Here is an 18258-nt window from a genome sequence, read left to right as displayed (position 1 = left end):
AATTATACAAATAATCAGTAGCGGATTTAGAAAAGTACTTTAGGAGGGGTTTTTCTGATTGTTTCGTTTCCTAAAAAGTCCTAATTTTATTTGGGAGGTGCTTGAAGTTTATGAGTACAGGCATAACTAATATTTCGTTTCGTTTATATGTTTAGCAATAATCTTCCGGATACAACCTTAAAAATCATTTTATACTGAGAATCAGTGGCGGATTTAGAAAAGTATTTTGGGAAGGGTTTTTCTTACTAATGTTTAGTTTTTCTAAACATTCGTAATTTTTATTTGACGGGAGCTTAAAGTTCATGAGTAAAGGCATAACTAATAGATATTTCGTTTGTTGCAGACATTCCGTAACTTTGGGGAACGGGCTTCAGTCCGAAAGACCGCCCCCCTAACCTTCGCTAAACCGTCACTGCTGGTAATTAGTAATAATAACGATTTAAAAACAATAAAAAAGGAAGTCGGCCAACTCACAGTACACGCACTATTTCTACATTCACAGATGGAATGAAGAAAAGCTTTGTCAGAATGGTCGAATGCTGGTTGAATCCCGGACTTACCGATAGAAGCGCAAAACCTAATCACTCAGTCATGTTTGTTGTGCAGTTATATTTAGCTTAACTTAAATATATTCCGTAGTCCTTTTTTTTTGGGGGGGGGGGGTCCGTAATGATATGTTGAATCCCTCTTGTTAAAAATTCAGAAAACTTGAGGATTGGGTAAACCGTGATGGTGGTTATATAAAACTTAACTGTAGAATTTCAAGAATATACAGAACCAAAAGCTCTAGATTTGTAGCCTTTAAGTGTATCATATAAATCTAAGTATTTCTCTTATGTTTTATTTTAATTTTATTTTGTTTCAAAAAGAGGGTATGGAATATTTTGAAGTAAAAATACTACATACTATTTTGCTAGTTATTTGTGTATTTTTTTTAAAGAAGTGTTTACTTTTAGGGTTGGCTAATTTACACCAACTTTTTTTTTTTTTTTTTTAATAACTGGTTTAAACCAAAAAATAAAAACAATGAAAAATGCGAATCGTGTAAACTTCATGGTGACGTTTCCAGATATCAAACCACCTGCAATAGTTTTATTTCCCTTTCATCTTTTAATCAAGGTGTCCCATGTTCAATTCTCGGTCGAACCACAACCCTTCTTTCATGCGTAAACCAAGTAGCGGTTCGGATGTCAGTTTAAGCGAAAGTCTTCTCCTTGATAACCTCGGTATTTCGTGAGGATGTTAAGCCTAAACATGCGAAACGAAACCAAATTGTATAAATCTGCATGCCTAAATGCCTGTTGTTTTATAAAGAAGCCAAGATTGCTTAAATATATTGATAGAAATTGACAAAATTTATCGATTGTCTACGTAGCTTCCAACATTAGTTTGGATTGGACTTTCAATGATATCTACGTATTAAATTTGTAATTTAATACCTCAGTTTTAGCGTACTGATTATGATACGTTGACCTTTAAATTTTACATGCAAAGCAGATTTTCCCGTTATTGTCTTACATTTCATGTAATGACGGGATTTTCCCGATGGTTAGGGCGGGAGATTCTCAATTTCAGAAATTTACTGACCGGACTTCTTAAGCTTATGGGAGTTCTTCCGGCATAACCCCGCTGTTGCATAATAACACCAAGGCGAAACAAACCTGTTTCTGTGAATATGTAATATAAATACATAAAGCAAAAAATCTAAATCAAAAAAGCCTGGATTAAACCAAAAAAGCCTGGTTTAAACATCCCCCAAAAACGGGTTTTTAGCATTTTTAAAAAACAACCATGGTTCTTGCCAACTCTGCTTACTTTTGTATATAGGAGGTTAAAAAATTCTTATTATATACATTGGTTAATCCTGTGGAATTCATAATGTAAATATGTTGAAGAAAAAATGTTTGAAATATCTTTTCGAAATTCATGGTTTATTTTCGAGGTTTTATATTATTATCAGCATCAACCACTAATTAAATGACTTTTTGTGTTATAGAGAAGCGAAACAGTCTGATTTATCAATTTAAAGCAGAATTTTGAAAAAAGCCCAAAATTTCCCAAGCAAAAAAGCGAAGCAGAAAAAAACGTTTTTTTTTTTTTCAAAAAAGCCGGTTTTTTTATCGAGCCCTTGCATCTCTACTCTGTATACATTTAAAAGTAGCTGGCGTGCCATTGCTTTTTTGAAATTTTTTCAATCAAGTAATCCTATTCTAAAAATACACCAATCACACTTATTTTCTGTAAGTTGGCCACTTTTCAATGGAACCGATGGTGGCCAACATAGACAGGTTTCGCTGTATATTACAGTACAGAACAATATTCGAAGAGAAATATTGAATTTAAAATATCCATGTTGTGTAGTTATTAGGAGGAATTGCTTATTATTGTGCTTGTATCGAGTTGAAAATTGTGCAGTGAACGCAAGTTTATCAATGAACAACTTTTGAAGAAATTCACATTTTTCATTATTTGCTGTTCAATCAACGAAGGCCAGAAAACGCTGATTAGAAAAATAAAATCGCGTAGTTTTGAAATTTGATACAGCTGTGGGGGTGTGAGTGCCCTTAACGAATACTAAGAGTCCCCGAAGGTGGAGATCGGCGAGCAATGTGATAGGTTATTCAAGTTATCATAAATATTTCAAAAACCATGGGGTTTAACAAATTTTTTTTCAATTACAGAATTAAACTACATTAAATTTACTACGAAAATATTCAAATATATATTTATCGTAGGATCAATAGTTTAGAACAATGGTTCTCAGCCTTTCTTTCTACTGAACGTTCAGGACATTACGACACATTTGTTTGATATTTTTATTATAAATAATAATAATGTCTATTATAATAGTGAAACCAATTAGTTTTTATAATGACTATACAGCATTGAGCATTATTACTATCGCTGGACGTGTTGACTGGTACAGTCTGTCTCAATTTTAACTAATTATTATTGAATTCTTCATGATTTTTAAATTCTAAAAATTTGCGACTCACCTTAGGGGACTGGATGATACACCAGCGAGTCGCGGCACATCGGTTACTGGTTTAGAAGATAGAGGGGGTATAAAATGTACATGCTTCAAAAATTCTTCCTGTAACTAAAGTGTTCCTAACCTTCAGAACGGAACTCATGCCTAAAAATGTACAAAGGCAATACACAATTTCGTGCACAAACGCTAATTATGCATTAACGCGCGGGTGTCGGCGGGGACCGTTTTTGTACGGGTCACTTGTGCGTCGCATTCCACATCTTGCTTAGTTCTGCTAATGCTCCAAGCGTGGTCAGACGTAGCCTGTGTGTCTATTGTTCGTACATTATGCTGATATTATTAGCAACTACACAGATAAAAACACAGGAGATATTATATTTTTGGCATGAATTTTGAAACTTCCTACCCACACAAAATATGTCCTTTAATTAAATCTAGATGATTAAGAAACTCAGCTTCGATACTATGTTCTAAAAGTCCTTTCAAATGGTTCAGCTGGTTTCCCGATTCCGAAAACTATGAGTTCGACACTAATCTGTAATTTTTGACGTTGTATTTTCACCCTCCCTCTTCCCCTGTGCCTTTCTACTACGGGGCTGAACTTGGGCTTTAACGGCATTGTGAGCGTCACTATTAATTTCAGCGACCTTGAAAGCTCTGGATTGCACACTAATATCGGTCGTTCTGGATTATTTTTATATGTCCCCTTCCAACTCTCACTCCTAGGAGTGTTTTACTCTCACTCCATTTCTTCCAGATTGTAAGTTATGTATCTACCAAGTTTGGTTTAAATTGATCCAGACGTTCCAGAATTATGCTGGAATATCCATTCATAAATTACAGGGGGCAACACTGGAGGCTATGCTCGTATATATATATATATATATATATATATATATATATATATATATATATATATATATATATATATATATATATCGGGTGTTGCAAAATAAGTGTTACAACTCTTGGGAGGTGACTCCTGCCACTGAGACAAGAAAAAAAGTTCTCTTCAACTTTCTGCTATCGGACATAGTTTCAGATTTACAAGGTGCCGAAAGCGTGGGAAAATGACATTCGGACGCCAATAGTTCGGAAACTATCCAACATAAAGAGGGCGGGTAAAAAATTCACTGAAGAAGTCATACCTGCTCTATTGAATTTTGCACGTTTCACAATCCTACCGTGCACGCGCAAGGGATTCCCCAAAGGAACGTAGGGAGTCCCGGATAATCTGCCAAATGAAACTTGGTCTAAATGGATATGAATTGATAGGCTTTCTACCAGGTAACAATAATTCGTTTGTCTTAAGTCGATATCTAGAACAAATACAAAATGGCGGACACCTTTATGCGCGTTGTGTGTGGTTGCATAACCGCCAGGTACGGATGCTGACCAACAGTGACGTTCTGACTATTAATTGTATCGAATTTGTACTCAAATGCTCTAGAAAGACATCTGGAGTGTCGGTAGAGCATAACAGATGAAGCAGGGTGATTCACATGTGTGGAAACACTTAACGAAAAATGCCCAGAAATGCACTCATACTCAGTAAACGTGAGTTCAAAGCGTCGGAAATGTAAGGATTAGCGTCAAAAACATGAAAGTCATTGCCAATTCACCAATAATATTTCTTCAAACCGATGCAATATGATGTGCACGGTTGCATACCAATAAGGATGCAACAACTGAGTCCAAGTTGAAATTGTGCAATGGACTCAGTAAGAAACTGGGTAAACTAGATGAATGTCACTAGTGGGATCGCGTGATCGATATTGAAATGTGGCCAATGTGTGTGTTGATATCAACTTGTAGCTAATGAACAAATGTCAACATGTCCCGCTACTGCCGGGACATCGTCCCACGTAAGAAAAATAGGAAAATAACTACTCGGGTCTTGAATCTGGGGCCGTGGGCTCCCAGTAGGATTGGAAACTGCGACCTCGCGAGCAAAAGCGAGCGCTCTAGCCCTGAGGTTCGAAGGAGCCTCATTTTGTCTGTATTCATTTCTTTGAGGAGTACCCACTTTGTTTGGCAAGCCCTCTTGTACAGCCTCCCGACATACTTGTGTGTTTCATTTTGTTACTCCTACTGGACAGTTGTAAACAATCAGACCTTTAAGACGTTTGTTCCTATTTCTCATGTTGTTTTATTTTTCATGTGTATGGTGTTCCAGCTGTAGTGTTAAATGTGCCAAATCGGTTCATTTTCGTCTTTGTCTTGGCATGTGCACTGTGTGTAAGATACGAATTTCTGGAGGTTTTTTCCTATATTTCGAGTACATCATATGTCTCAGAAGACGTGGGACATGATACAAGTTTGTTATTTTCACGCTCTATCAGAGTTTGAACCATGAATTAAGAGATTTCTTTTCATATGTGTCGACTGTGGGACAATGTCCCAAACAAAGAGGGACATTGATACAATTGTGTTCTAGTTACGTTCTACCAAAAGGTGCACCAGATGTAATAGCAGAATGTACAACGTTATTTTCCTAGTTTTCGCACGTGAGATGGTGTCCCAGCAGTAGTGCGACATGTTGATATTTGTCCATTAGTTACATGTTGATATCAACACACACATTGGCCACATTTCAATATCGATCACGCGATCCCACTAGTGACATTCATTTAGTTTACCCAGTTTCTTACTGAGTCCATTGCACAATTTCAACTTGGACTCAGCTGTTGCATCCTTATTGGTATGCAACCATGCACATCATATTGCATCGGTTTGAAGGAATATTATTGGTGAATTGGCAATGGCTTTCATGTTCTTGACGCTAATCCTTACATTTCCGACGCTTTGAACTCACGTTTACTGAGTATGAGTGCATTTCTGGGCATTTTTCGTTAAGTGTTTCCACACATGTGAATCACCCTGCTTCATCTGTTATGCTCTACCGACACTCCAGATGTCTTTCTAGAGCATTTGAGTACAAATTTGATGCAATTAATACTCAGAACGTCACTGTTGGTCAGCATCCGTACCTGGCGATTATGCAACCACACACAACGCGCATAAAGGTGTCCGCCATTTTGTATTTGTTCTAGATATCGACTTAAGACAAACGAATTATTGTTACCTGGTAGAAAGCCTATCAATTCATATCCATTTAGACCAAGTTTCATTTGGCAGATTATCCGGGACTCCCTACGTTCCTTTGGGGAATCCCTTGCGCGTGCACGGTAGGATTGTGAAACGTGCAAAATTCAATAGAGCAGGTATGACTTCTTTAGTGAATTTTTTACCCGCCCTCTTTATGTTGGATAGTTTCCGAACTATTGGCGTCCGAATGTCATTTTCCCACGCTTTCGGCGCCTTGTAGATCTGAAACTATGTCCGATAGCAGAAAGTTGAAGAGAACTTTTTTTCTTGTCTCAGTGGCAGGAGTCACCTCCCAAGAGTTGTAACACTTATTTTGCAACACCCGATATATGTTTCAAAACAGCACCGACAGCGTTTGGAAGGTGATTCCCGACACCAAGATAAGACGAAAAGTATGGACCAACCTGGGTGCACAAATGCTTCCTTCCGGAGTTACAGGCTGCCAAAAACATGATAAACTTTAAAGACCCATAGCCCAATACTAAGGAACCTACCGTTGTCAGGTCAAGACTTTATTTACGAACTAATATGTGCCTTATCCAAATATCCATGTTTCAGAGTCCTGCGGTACTTCCGCAACAACTTTTATAGAGGCAGTTTGGCTACGCGCATATAATTTGATCTGAAATATGTATTTTTGGATAGCGCACATATTAGTTCCTAAGTGAAGTCTTGACCCGACTACGGTAGGTCCCATAGTTGGAGCTGTGGAGCTGTGGACCTTTAAACTTATTTTTTCATATTTTGGGCAGCCTATAACTCCGAAAGGAAGTATTTATGCACCCAGTTTGATTTATACTTTTCGTCTTGTCTTGGTGTCAGAAATCACCTCCCAAACGTAGTCGATGTTGTTTTGAAACACCCTGTATATGTACACATACACAGGATGTTCATTTATTATGTAGCCAAAATCCACTAGTGAAATCCTCACACCTAAACAATAAAAAAAGGCCATATGAACATAGAGCGAAAAACGCGTTGTTTCAAAGTTACGAGATGCCGAAATCGAGAAATTGGTAAATTTGAGGCTGCCTAGCTGGCAAACTATTAGAGATATCAAAGGCGGTTAAAGAAATATTAGAGAAACTAAAGTGCCTTCAAAACTAGAAACAAATTGACAGCTCAAAAACACGTGCAGATTTGTTTTAAAGAAGGGAATCTACGTCACATAGTTATTGCGGTCACTCAGCGAGGGTCGAATGATAAACGTCCTTTTACCAACAGTGGGTGGAGGATTTCCTTGGCAACAGACCTTAACATTTCAATGTTGCCGCTAGTGAACACGTGTTTTCAGCAGGAAAGAAACTTTCGTTTCCTTGTGCGTGGAAGTGATTTGAAAAAACACACAAACAGCTTCCCCCTTCCCCCTTTGCAACATGCACAAACTGGGACGACAAACATATTTTTTCATCCATCCAAACAAACCAATATTTACAGATTTTTTCATTTACATTTAGACTTCCAGAACAGTTCTAGTTGATTACTCACCGGGATGTGCAAAATGTGGCAACAGCGTACCACGTGCTTCTCCAAACGTCAATTTGTTTCTAGTTTTGAAAACACTGTCTATCTAAATAACCATGTTTCAGAGTTGGGACGTATCGGCGTAACGGATTTTATAGAGGGAACTAGGGTATAGGTTCCGCTCTTCCACCTCTCTTTAAAATCATGTGCGCCGATACAACCCCAGCCCAACTGTAGATATTTAGATGGAGAGTGTACTAGTTCCTCTAATAGTTCTGTAACCGCATTTGATATCTTTCATTGTTTTCGAGCTAGCCAGCCTCAAAGTTACCAATTTCTCGATTTCGGCATCTCGTAACTTTGAAATAATGCGTTTTTCGCCCTATGTTCGTATGGAATTTTTTGTATTGTTTAGGTGTGAGGATTTCACCAGTGCATTTTGGCTACCTAATATATATATATATCCAAGCATAGCCTTCAATGTTGCCCCCCTAAATTACCAATTCAGCTGGCATGCCCAGTCTTGCCTAAACTTGAGCTTAAATGTGAAGCTTACCTAGCAGCGTAGGGACCCTGAAAATTGGATTCGACACTACTCCGGGTCATTTGAGACATTTTATTTTTCATCCTTTCTCCCCCACTTGTTATATGTACAAAATTTCTTATACATGCTGCAGTAGATAATTCAACAAGAACTTTGCATTTATCGTTAGGCTTACTAGGTACATCTAACTACACATAAACATTTTCATATACAAGTAACTTAAATAGTCACACTGCAAACAATTCGTTATCAAAATATACCAGTGGACATGTACTTTAATACCATTTTGTATTCCCACATATCCTGATAAAAATTATAAGATATATATATATATATATATATATAATATAATTTAGATAATAAGAACCAATACATTTTATACCTCTGTAAAAGCTTCAAAAACTCAATATAAACAAGCACATTCTATATCATTCTTTTTCTTTTTTTAACAACAATTTTACATTGCAATGACCTGGTACATACAGTATTATTTCAATTAACACATCTTTCTAAACTCCCAACACCACCCATGCCGATGGAGGCTGAATTTGGACTTGAATGGTATCGGAAATGTGACTATTCATCTCAGTGACAGCTAAAACTATGGATTCAAGACTAATATCGGTTGTTTTCGATTAGTTTTACACTTCATCCTCTTCCTATCCCTAGGGGTGGTAATGGGAGCTCCCTAAGAAGATATTAAAGAGATAAAAGGGAACATTTCATGTATTGGCAGTATGTGCTCTCTTACATTCGTCTTAAGAAACCCAAGGCACATTGAAGATGCTCAAATGATATTGACAAAGAAAAAATATTAAGAGATACCTACATTTTTGAACTGGCTATAAAATAAGGAAAACTTTATTTATATATATATATAAGGGAAATATATAAAATTATTCTATACGAGTATACAGTGAATCTTATTAATTAAGGAAAATCATTCTTGTTCGAATACTTTTTATTTTTATTTTTAGGTAACTGGTGCTCTTCCACCTCATCCCGTGACAAGTTTTGCGCATTTTGGCTTTGATGAGGCTTTAATGAAGGCCGTTCGAAAGTCGGAATATACGCAACCAACACCAATCCAAGCACAAGCTGTGCCTGCAGCATTGAGTGGAAGGGACATTATTGGTAAGAATCTAAATAGTTGTATATAGTTGGTAGAAAACATATCTTTTACAGAGAGAAAATATTCGAGAACGTATCTTTGGGACCAGTTATGAGCTAAATAGAGATTCGTTTTAGTTAAAATATTTTAATTTGAAGAGTTAATTAAGAATTAATTTGAGTGAACGTTAAACTAAGAGCAAAGTGATGTTATTTCACTTCAATGCTGAGTTCAATCTCAGACTGTGGGGCTTCGTACACTGTCCATTCAGTTTCTTGGTTTATCAACGTTGCTACACATTTCATCGCCATTCACTTGTTTTTTTCATCTTCTTTTGCCTTTACCGTCAGACGTTTAAGCTAAAGCTGTTATTTAAAAACGTAAAAACGTTTTTTTTTTTTACTTTTTATCCTTATATGTAATTGTTGTGATCGGTGTGAGATCCAAAAACATTCTCTGTGTGTTTTTTGTCTGAAAGTGAGGAAGTGCCTTTGATTGACGTTTTTTTAGTTGTATGTGAATGTGCATGACGTCTCCCAGGTGAAAGTAGTGAAACCGTTTCAAAATTGTTTTTGTGGTTATCCTATTATGAAGAAATGAAAGAAATAAGCCTATTGAACGTTGTAACTCCGAAATCTTCTAACAATGAAATTTAGTGCTGCGGAAATATTTCAAAAATTCTTATAAATGGAAAACAATATTAGTCAATTAAATTCATTAACAGGTATCTCCATTTCAATGGAAAATGATGAAATTTCTTGCCCTCAGTGTCTAAAAAGGTTTCCAACCAGGAAGGGTTTGAATATACACAAGGCGAGAAAACATGTGATATCAGAATCTCAAGTTACTACGCAAGATTTTGCTAAAGAACTTGCAAAATTAAAGTCAACCATATGGCTATAAACAGAATTCCAAGAGGGGTTCGAAATGCAGGCGCAAAGAAATTAGCATCTGAAATAGAAGCATGTGTAAATAAAAATGATTTCCTCTCGTGGAAAAAATTGTGAACCTTTTCGTTTGTCCATCTAAAAATCCCTAAGAAACGCAGCACGAAATCCATTACACATATTATTAAACACGATTTAAACGAAAGTGTGTCAACAAATTGTTCATCTCGTCTAGGGGAAAAAACACACCAAATTTAGCGAAAAGAATAGAAGCAAAAATTGCTGACTTTGATCCCAGAGGGGCCCTAAAGTTGTTAAATTCTGGTGATATTTTGGTGATATATTCTGGTGATATTTTGGTTTGGTGATCAATAAACGAGGAAACATTTCTCGATTTCAAAAACAAACACCCAGCTCCTTCCAGGGATCTTAATTTACCCGATCCTCCAAACGACGTTGACCCTAAAATCATAGAGGATAATGGAATGGTGTCAAAAGCTATTTATAGTTTCCCTAGTGGTTCTGCATCAGGGATTAGTGGTTCTGCATCAGGGATTGATGATTTGTCACCTCAACATTTAAAAGATCTTATTTCCAAATCGGCAGGTGATACGGCATCATATCTGCTGGAACAAATCACAAACTTAATAAATCTCACACTGAGTGGAAATGTCAATCTTGAAATATGTAAATACTTTTTTGGTGCAAATTTATGTGCACTTCGAAAGAAGGATGGAGGACTTAGACTCATAGCTGTTGGGTGTATATTTAGACATTTAGCATCTAAGACAGCAGGTTCCTCTGTGTATGCCAAATGCGCCTTTTATTTGCAACCTCACCAACTCGGATTTGCGACGAAAAAAAGGAAATGAAGCTATTATACATGCCACCCTCAGTTACATACAAACACATAAGTATTCTAATAACGTAATTCTCAAGATCGATTTCAAAATTGCCTACAATGCCGTGGAAAGAAATATTATGCTACAACAAGTGAAACAAGTACTGCCTCAATTATATTCATTCTTTTGGCAAAGTTATGCTCAACCGTCAATCTTATTTTTTGGTGAACGAACTATTCCATTACAAGTTGGCTGTGATTCAGCTGGTCCAATGCTCTTTAGTTTGGCCATTCACCCAATAGTTCGCGCTTTATCGTCTGAACTTAATATCTTCTACTTAGATGACGATAGCTTAGGTGGTTCTCCACAGTCAGCCACTCTAATAGAAGAATCAAAAAAACTTGGTCTGGAAGTTAACCCGTCTAAATGTGAACTTTTTCTCATGTCTGGGAACCCAAGCAAAGAAATTGAATCCCAGTTTTAAGAATTGCTACCTGGAATACGGACGGTACTTAAAAATGAATTATCTCTCTTAGGATCACCCCTCCTTGAGGATGGATATGAGGAAACTTTTGATGAGCATTTAAATAGATTTAAAATAGTAACTCAGCGTCTGAAGACTTTACCAGTGCATATCACCTTTTTTCTGTTTAAGAATTGTCTGGGAATACCGAAACTGATCTATTTTTTACGCACCACTCCCACATGGTCCATGCCTTCCAAGGTACTTCAGCTTGATAATTGTTTGAAATATGCATTACAATCAATCAACAATTATTTTTGAATGAAAATCAATGGACTCAAGCAAGCTTATCAATTCGCTTAGGAGGTTTAAGTGTAAGAAAAGTCTCAGATTTAAGCCTTCCAGCTTTCCTGTCCTCATATTTTGGAGTGAAGCCACTTGTCTCCAACATATTAAACATTCCAGTTGACGAAGTAGAAATTTATCACCTGGTAGAGGTATTGGATATATGGAATGGTATCTACAATAATGAGACTCCCGCTGTGTTGGACTTACAACGGAATTGGGATAAAATTATATTAACAACAATAATTGATAAAGAATTGGTCCCTGAAAATGCATCTGATATTTCCCTTTTTAAATCCTTACAAAGAGAAGAATCTGGTGCATGGCTACAGACCGTCAAAAAATATTGGAACTTTCTTAGACAACAACACGTTTCAAATTTGTGTCGCTCTACGTCTCAGCTTAAATATCTGTCACAGTTTTAAATGTACATGTCAAGAACAGGTTGATGAAAAAGGCTTACAATCACTAAGCTGTTCTAGTAGTGGAGGTCGAATTTCTCGTCATGGAGAGTTGAATGATATAATAAGACGAGCTCTTGCCAGCATTGATGTCCCAAGTATTTTAGAACCATCTTGAATGTCCAGAGATGATGGGAAACGACCAGATGGAGTGACATTAATCCCTTGGAAAATGGGCAACGACTGGTATGGGACGTCACCTACGTAGACACATTTGCACCTTCCCATTTAGCTTCATCTTGTAAAGAGGCCGGAAATGCTGCTGAGACAGCCTGTAAGCGAAAACACACGAAATATTCCAAATTAAAAGATCATCATTTTTTCATTGCCTTTGCTACGGAAACCATGGGAGTTTTTAGCCAGGGAATTCCTAAAGGATTAGGATTTAGGATTTAGATTTCTGGGCTTTCGTCATCTTACGGCCATTTAGACCGTCACGTTTGAGGGATAACGTCCCTCGGCGAACACACTATCCGGGGAAAGGGAAGGAAGAAAGCGGCCTGGGACCTATAAGTGAGGTACCACCCCGACATTTGCCTGGTGTGAATGAGGAGAACCCCATTCAAGCTGGCTGGCCTGAAAAAGCTGTTACACTTTTTCGACCGAGTGTCCCCCACCGGGAATCGAACCCGGGACTGGAATTCCTAAAGGAAATCGGATCGAAATTAAATCTCAAGACGGGAGATCCAAGAAGTGCACAATGTTTATTTCAACGCATTAGTCTATCAATTCAGCAGTTAGCATTTTAAGTTCCTTCCCTTCTTCTAAAATGGAAGAAATTTTTTATTTGAAATAAACCAGAATTTATGAACACTTTGGACTGAAAATTTTGTAAACTATTTAAGTTTTGTTAACTCCATGATATTTGTCATGCTACTCTCAAAGATGAGGAAGATGGACTTAATCGCTCTTTTCAATTATGAAGTTATTTGATCTATATAAAAGTTGTTCATTAAACAATTGTTAGGAATGCTGGTTAAAAAAATAAATGTTGTACGTTAGCATACATTGTAAATGTCTAATAGATTCGTTCTCATATTATATAATTATAAATTAAACTTATTTCAAGTAAAATTTGTAACCAGTAAAAAATATATTAAGATATAATACATACTGTTTCAAGGCTTTGCTCGCCTATTTTTCGGTATGACTTCTTTAGCTACGTTTAATATTCCTGTGTTCAAGAATCTAAAAACTAATTCCTAGAATTACTTCGCCAGTAGTGCTTCATTTGTGCTTCCAGTTCTGAAATATATTCCGGAAGAAATAAGTGTTAGTGCTATTATTTTTACATAATCTGAAAGCAGTTGTAATATTTTCACATGTACTACTTAACTTTGAGAATGAACTATCAACAATCCAGTTTAGTAACCGTTATTGTTTAACAACTTTACTATTATTATTATTATTTATTCTTTTTTCTCCATTCCGAATAAACAGGACTCCAAGTAAGAATTTTGTTACTGTTTTGTACTTGTGGTGTTCAAGTACAGAACAGAAGACGTTTAAACTAAAGCTCGGTAATAGTTTTAAAAGAAATGGTTTTGATTTTAATGAATGTAATATCAGTTTTGTATGTCATAAATAATGTACTGGGGAAAAGATAATTCTTTTAGTGCTTAATTTTGGATTAGAGTGGGAGTTCAATTCCTGGAGTTCCGATATGTCATTTAGTCTATATGATATTAACCTGCGGCGTAAAACTTAAAGAAACGAACAAGCGAAAATAAAATAAACTTTAGAATGTATAAAATGGATTGTTTTTAATGTTCAGTGAGTGTTTTAAAAATAATTTGTTTATAGGTATTGCAAAGACTGGAAGTGGCAAGACTGCTGCATTTATTTGGCCAATGTTGGTTCATATAATGGACCAAAAAGAGCTTCAGCCGGGAGATGGACCAATTGGCTTAATTCTGGCACCTACTAGGGAATTATCACAACAAGTAAGTAGAACCAGATATATATTAAATCCTCTCTCTATTCTTTGTATTCTAGTTAAGATGCTTGCTTCTCGCTCGTCTTAGGGCTGAAAAATTCTAATATTCAGTATCCTGATTAATACTTTCGATAATATCTTTAATATTTTGCTGTCCTGGATAAGTCAATAGTATTAGTCCAGTATTTGTTTCAGTGAATTTTCTGTGTAATATATTAAATATGAAATAGCCCAGAAGAACTAGTTTTTCATTAATCTGTCGGGCATAACTTTGGGATGTAAATCTAAACAAACTATCTAATCCATGTTAGATGGCTATGTTGTGTCGATCAGAATATTTTAATTCATTTTTCTGGTGGTGATGAGTGTTACCTGTGTCTGACGATATTATACAATCATTAGCAAAATTTCGTATCCATGTAATGTTATATCCTCAATAACTTCGGAACGAATGAAACAATGGAGTAATTTTCAGTATCGTACAGAAAACGTAATTAAAATTCTCCTATTGAAATGTATTTATTTTTTATAGCATTGACTTCAAGAGTAATGGAATTTATGGGTGGGTAGCGTATGGGTAACTCAACGAAATTTAAGTTAGAGACCTGGGATCGATTCTGGATCAAGTTGTGCACTTTTCATTCTTCGTATGTCATTCAATTCCCACTTACAGAAAAATAGGTGTAAAATAAAATTCATCATTTTATTCATTTATCATAAATAGATGTTACAAACAGTAATTGCTCAAAAAAAATATAGATTGTACTTAAATAAAATTTTAAAAATATATATATAATAGAAACATGAGTTAAATTTATAAGAATATCCCTTTAGAGTATTTTAAATATGTCATTTTTAGTTTTTGTAAATAAGAACAACTATCGAAAAGATTCCAGTTCAACCTAAATCATGCAAAGTAATTTTTTTTCTTTTTTTTTCAGATTGAAACCGTATTCTCTTTGTTCTTGATTGTAATTTTCCATAATAATGACATTATATTTTACGACTGATTTTATAATTATATATTTGCATATTTCTTACTTACAGATCTACCAAGAAGCAAGAAAATTCGGAAAAGTATACAATGTGCAAGTCGTTTGCTGCTACGGTGGTGGATCGAAATGGGAACAATCGAAGGCTTTAGAAGCGGGAGCAGAAATAGTTGTAGGCACGCCAGGTCAGTAAAGTAGTTAAGTTTAATTCTTGTTTGTGTTAAAATAAGAAATATGATTATTAATAATTCATTTACAGAGACTGTTCCGCGTATGACCAAATTATACTTACAAAATAGTCATGAAAGCCCATGGTGTCAGGTGGGGCAATGCTTGATGTGTCTTCCCTGCATTCAGAAGGCTCCATTGAAGAACTACGAGGGAGATCTTATTACATTTATCTTGCATAACTTTCCATAGTTAACTCACAGTTGTCAGACGTCTCTTGCCCAAAGCCCTTTTAAGCATTCTAAATCTGCGTCTGGGGACTTCTCAGGTATCTCGTAGAAAGGTATAATCTGAACTTCGTCTTGTTGATCTCGTTTCTGTTCATTTCTGGTAGCACCTACTTGTATTGCCTCAGGATCTCTTTTTGGTAGTACTGTGAGTTGATTTTGCAGTAGTTCTTCACCCAGTAAACCTGCTTTGTGAAGCACTTCACGCCTTATCCAATGTAACGACGTACCGCGCCACCTTTGATTTTGCGAGATACCGCTCGTACAGCTTCCGAGCGTTGCACTGCGTTCCCGTCGCTGGACATCGGTAAGGTGATGACTGCTAGCATGGAACATATTTTGAAGATTCAGTCGTTCGTAAGGTACAGTTGACACTACCCAAAGACACATTTAGATGACTCTCCATCTGTCTTAGAAAAACAGAGCTCTCTTGCAAGGCGGTGTTCCTATCCCCATTGTTGGAGATTTCAACACCAAAGACACATTTAGACTATCCATGGCTCGGAATGCTTATACTTGCCGATCACATTCTTGATTAAAGTTAAGCGACTATCACACTTCCTCTTACACTGCTCTCTTCATATTCCGCGTTGTTATTTATTTAATTATTTTACTTTAACCCTTTCACTGTGGAAGGCGACGGAAAGAAAATTTCCCTAACCTGCGAATGTTGATTATAGTTTGTTAAAATTTGTCTGTATCTTGGTTTTGTCGATTGTAGTCGCCAAAGGTTTTCTGTGAGATTTCTATTGTTTATCGAAAACAATAGAACACAAAAAATTGAACGGTACAACTTTGACGACTACTCTCGACAAAGCCAAGATACGGACAAACAAATTTTAACACGTCGACTATAGTCGCATTCGCATGTTAAGGAAATTTTCTTTCTGTCGACAAAAGTCGATTTCCTCTGTGAAATGGTAGTCATAGCCAGGGTTCGAGAAATCCCAGGCGCCAGGTCGTCGTCCAAACTTGATATTTTAATTTGGCGTGTGGTTTCGTCCCCAACTTTTATGTGAGAGTAGTTTCCGAGGTTTATCTCCTCAAATGGATTAATAACAAATTATAATATATTCGTTGTCAAGTTCAGTTTCAAGTTTGCCTTGAACTTCAAATACATTTAATTTATACAAGTACATGTAATTTAAAGCCAAAACATATATGTAAACCCATGTATAAATTTGCATTTGTATTATTTTGGCGCCTGATTTTTCTGAACTTGTGCGTAAATTAGAAGAAAATTTTTCGAACACTGGTCATCGCTATCCAGTTTTCGTCTACACTTGTTTTTTTCCCATTTTTACGTATTGCTTTATTTTTCATTTATTCCAAGGAAGAAAGCACTGAGCAAAATTGTCTTCCGCATACGTCTTTGCGTAATTTTTTATTTTGCTTTTTGTCCTTATACAACTCCAAGGTTATGAAAGGATACATACTATGAAAGTGAAATCTGAACCACTACTTCGAGTTCTTATCCAAGGTAATAGGGTTTCAACGTGCGAAAAGGTGAATCAAAAGAGAGCGCTGCCTGCAAGGTTGAGTGTGGGAATTTTCATGTTCTGTGGAATTATGAGTACTTTCTTTAGTTACTATCTGTTAGATGTTTCCTTCTGGCCACACTTTATGCTTAATATTAAACTGTTTTGTATTTCTTTTATATTTCCAGGAAGAATGATAGATTTGATTAAAATGAAAGCAACAAATTTGCAGCGTGTGACGTTTCTGGTTTTGGATGAAGCAGACCGAATGTTTGATATGGGATTTGGTACGTACATGTTTTTCTTCTTCTTTTTAAAATTAATGCTTACTTTTCTCTCTCTCTCTCTCTTCTTTTTTTCTTTTTTTCAGGAAAATAGGTAGGGTTAACTCCCCCTGCCGTTCTTAAACACTCACAAGTTCGTTCATGACACAGCAACACGCGTATTCCCTTTGTTTCAGTATTACCAAGTTCTACCGTGTGACAGGATTTGTTGTCAAGCACATTTTGTCATCTAGTGATCAAAAAAGTACCTTATTGCAGAGCCTTGTTTTTCAAATATACCCAGTTAGCCACATGTGGTTGACGTGGCCTGGTGGAGTGGGCTTTTTATGCAAAAACAAGTTGAAAAACGTCTTGCTGCATGGTTTGTGATGAGAGATGATTTCATCTTTTTGTCATCAGCGTGCCTGGATAGCGAATTTGATGTCTCTTTTCATAAAAATGACCTAAAAGCTTTTAGTGATAGTGAAGTTGATATGCAACAAGCCCACCAAGATGTAGATTAGATATTCTTAATCTACCTCCTGCAATCCATAGATTTATTTGTACGGGAAATCCACTGCTATAAGTAAATATGTCTCTGTTATTTATGACGATGATGATCTGTTAGGTGTAATATGTGAAAAACAAATAGGTTCGCAATGCGAACAATAAATAATGCACAATTAGGGGTGACATCAGGGTGGAAACATTGCATCCTTACAGTGATGAAATGGTAGTGTTTTTTTTTTGGGGGGGGGGGGGGCTTATCATTTTACACGGTTTGGAAAACTTCAACAGGAATAGTACTTGTCCACAAGTAAACTTTTAGAGACGCCATTTTCCATATTTGCTATGCCCGAAAGATCCAACTTTCTAATAACATTTTTACGTTTCGTTGAGAGTGAAGCATACAATCC

At 36.3% G+C, this 18258-nt stretch overlaps 1 protein-coding gene across 4 annotated transcripts in view; it reads left to right on the top strand.

The window, feature by feature from the left end:
* LOC145670995 (ATP-dependent RNA helicase DDX42) overlaps nt 1-18258 on the top strand; it is an 83535-nt gene that overhangs the window by 31085 nt on the left and 34192 nt on the right. For all 4 annotated transcript variants that reach the window (XM_081739630.1, XM_081739629.1, XM_081739628.1 and 1 more), the window contains exons 7-10: nt 9086-9242; nt 14021-14160; nt 15201-15330; nt 17267-17365. In XM_081739630.1, coding sequence (XP_081595756.1) covers nt 9086-9242; nt 14021-14160; nt 15201-15330; nt 17267-17365 — 526 coding nt within the window. The remainder of the gene's footprint in view (nt 1-9085; nt 9243-14020; nt 14161-15200; nt 15331-17266; nt 17366-18258) is intronic.

This window comes from Thermobia domestica, chromosome 15 (genome assembly GCF_964235325.1).
Source record: "Thermobia domestica chromosome 15, izTheDome1.hap1.1, whole genome shotgun sequence".
NCBI classification, from domain to species: domain Eukaryota; kingdom Metazoa; phylum Arthropoda; class Insecta; order Zygentoma; family Lepismatidae; genus Thermobia; species Thermobia domestica.
Note: the sequence above shows the minus strand (reverse complement) of the source record. Positions and strands in the feature narration are given on the sequence as shown.